Consider the following 2,121-nt stretch of genomic DNA (forward strand, 5'->3'; position numbering starts at 1 on the left):
AACTTAATTTATATCTACTCATGTTCATGTAATTAAGCGTTTTAATGATTTGGCCGATTAATCGATTAATCGAAAAAATAATCAACAGATTAATCTATAAGATAAATCAACTTCAGATTAATTCATTATCAATAACTTGCATCCTTAAGGAGTTAACTTAAATTATATCTACTCATGTTCATGTAATTAAGCGTTTTAATCGTTTGGCCGATTAATCGATTATTAAAATAGTCTTTAGTTGCAGCCCTAGCTGTGTTCAACTTTTACATAATTATCATTTAACATAATCACTACGTACAATAAAAGATGGTTCTGGTGTAAAATCCAGTTCATTATGGCTGACTGAAATTTTCCATGTGTGTCTCAAAAGGCTTTGTGCAGCCTCCTACGTCGGGATGCTTCTATCAACTTTAAAGCAAAAGGCAACAGCCTGGTGTCGGTTCTGGCTTGCAATCTGCTCATGGCAGCCTACGAAGAGGATGAGAACTGGCCAGAGATTTTTGTCAAAGTGAGGAGATCCAGAAAATGAAACCACGTGTGCTCAAAATAATATTTCTATCAGGTGTGAGATTTTATTTWAAAAAAAACCCCACCTGAAACCTCCCCTCAGGTCTACATCGAGGACTCTCTGGGCGAACGGATCTGGGTGGACAGCCCTCACTGCAAGACTTTTGTCGACAACATCCAGACTGCTTTCGGAACAAAGATGCCACCAAAGAGTATGCTGCTGCAGGCTGAGACTGGCCGAACTGCTGGAGATCTCAGTGCAGGTGGAGCACTTTTTTTAAATATGTTCTGCATTATTTGCTATTGTTACGTTTTCAACAAGTGCTTATTGGTTATTTTCTTGTTGGATCCTGTAGGTAACAGTCCTCATCCYTCAATCCCAGATGAAGATGACAGTCAAACTGAACTGCTGATAGCAGAAGAGAAACTAAGTCCTGAGGATGAAGGGCAGCTTATGCCAAGGTATGAATTTAACAGCAGCTGTAGAGTGTGCATTCAGTTTTTATTTATTTTGTAAGAAAAATGCTGTATTATTTATGTTTTTTAAGAGTTGTAAAAGTTGTTCTTTTATTGTTTTTTTTGTTTTGTTTTTTGTTTTGTTTTTTTCCACTGGCAAACTGCAGGTACGAGGACCTGGCAGAGAGCGTGGAGGACTATGTGCTCGATGTCCTCAGGGATCAGTTGAACCGCAGGCAGCCGATGGACAACGTGTCCCGGAACCTGCTTCGTCTGCTCACGGCCACCTGCGGCTACAAAGAGGCACGCTACTTGGCCGTGCAGAGGCTGGAGATGTGGCTCCAGAACCCAAAGGTGAGCGCTGCTACAGTACCACCAAACACAGAATTTTATGTCGTTATCACACAAAAAGTARAAGAACTGTCTCTGTAAATCAAACGTTGTTGCTGGTTTATATTTGGTTATTAGCTCTGCTGGAGTTGTTTGTGCATGTTTCTTGTCCAGAACATGTAGAAAATACTGTTACGTACAGGCTCACATAGGCCTGTCACAATAACACATTTTGCTGGACAATAAATTGTCTCAGAAATTATTGTAATTAGGGATGTGTGATGTGTCGGCATTAACATCTGTATCAGCCGATGTTGGTCTTTTTTTTAGATTATCGTATCGGTCCAATAAGTAAAACTGGGCAGATATTAACGTCCGATATTGATTTCACACTTTTTAACTTTGTGTTTCTGTTTTGGGAGGGGAAATGGTTGGTCGAGTGGCATCTGTTTGACCATGATAGTGTCAGTGATGCTGCACAGTCAGGAATAACTGAAGTAGAGCCATGTCAGTAGTCTGGTCTTTTTTTAAAGTATCGAAAAAAGACACAACTATATTTGTGCGTATATGCATGTAAATAATGTGTGTGTTTGTGTAACGTTGGTAAATATCGGTTATCGGCCATTTGTGACCCTTCACATCGAAATGAGGATTAAGTCTAAAAGTTGTATGTGGAGAGATAGGCAGATATAGAGTTTTGATTAAAATGCTTGCAAAAATTACATTTTGTCAAAATATAACAGAAATGTGTTATCAATGTATCATTTTAATGAGCTGTCTGAAATATTATCCTAAAAAAATCTTTTGAAGCACTCTTTTGAGTAGTAG

The 2,121-nt window shown here is 38.7% G+C and overlaps 1 protein-coding gene across 2 annotated transcripts in view; it reads left to right on the forward strand.

The window, feature by feature from the left end:
• ints1 (integrator complex subunit 1) overlaps positions 1-2,121 on the forward strand; it is a 28,193-nt gene that overhangs the window by 2,112 nt on the left and 23,960 nt on the right. For both annotated transcript variants that reach the window (XM_014023648.1, XM_014023656.1), the window contains exons 5-8: positions 371-508; positions 611-770; positions 864-969; positions 1,131-1,317. In XM_014023648.1, the coding sequence (XP_013879102.1) occupies positions 371-508; positions 611-770; positions 864-969; positions 1,131-1,317 (591 nt within the window). The remainder of the gene's footprint in view (positions 1-370; positions 509-610; positions 771-863; positions 970-1,130; positions 1,318-2,121) is intronic.

Source organism: Austrofundulus limnaeus, unplaced genomic scaffold, assembly GCF_001266775.1.
Source record: "Austrofundulus limnaeus strain Quisiro unplaced genomic scaffold, Austrofundulus_limnaeus-1.0 Scaffold4, whole genome shotgun sequence".
Lineage (NCBI taxonomy): Eukaryota > Metazoa > Chordata > Actinopteri > Cyprinodontiformes > Rivulidae > Austrofundulus > Austrofundulus limnaeus.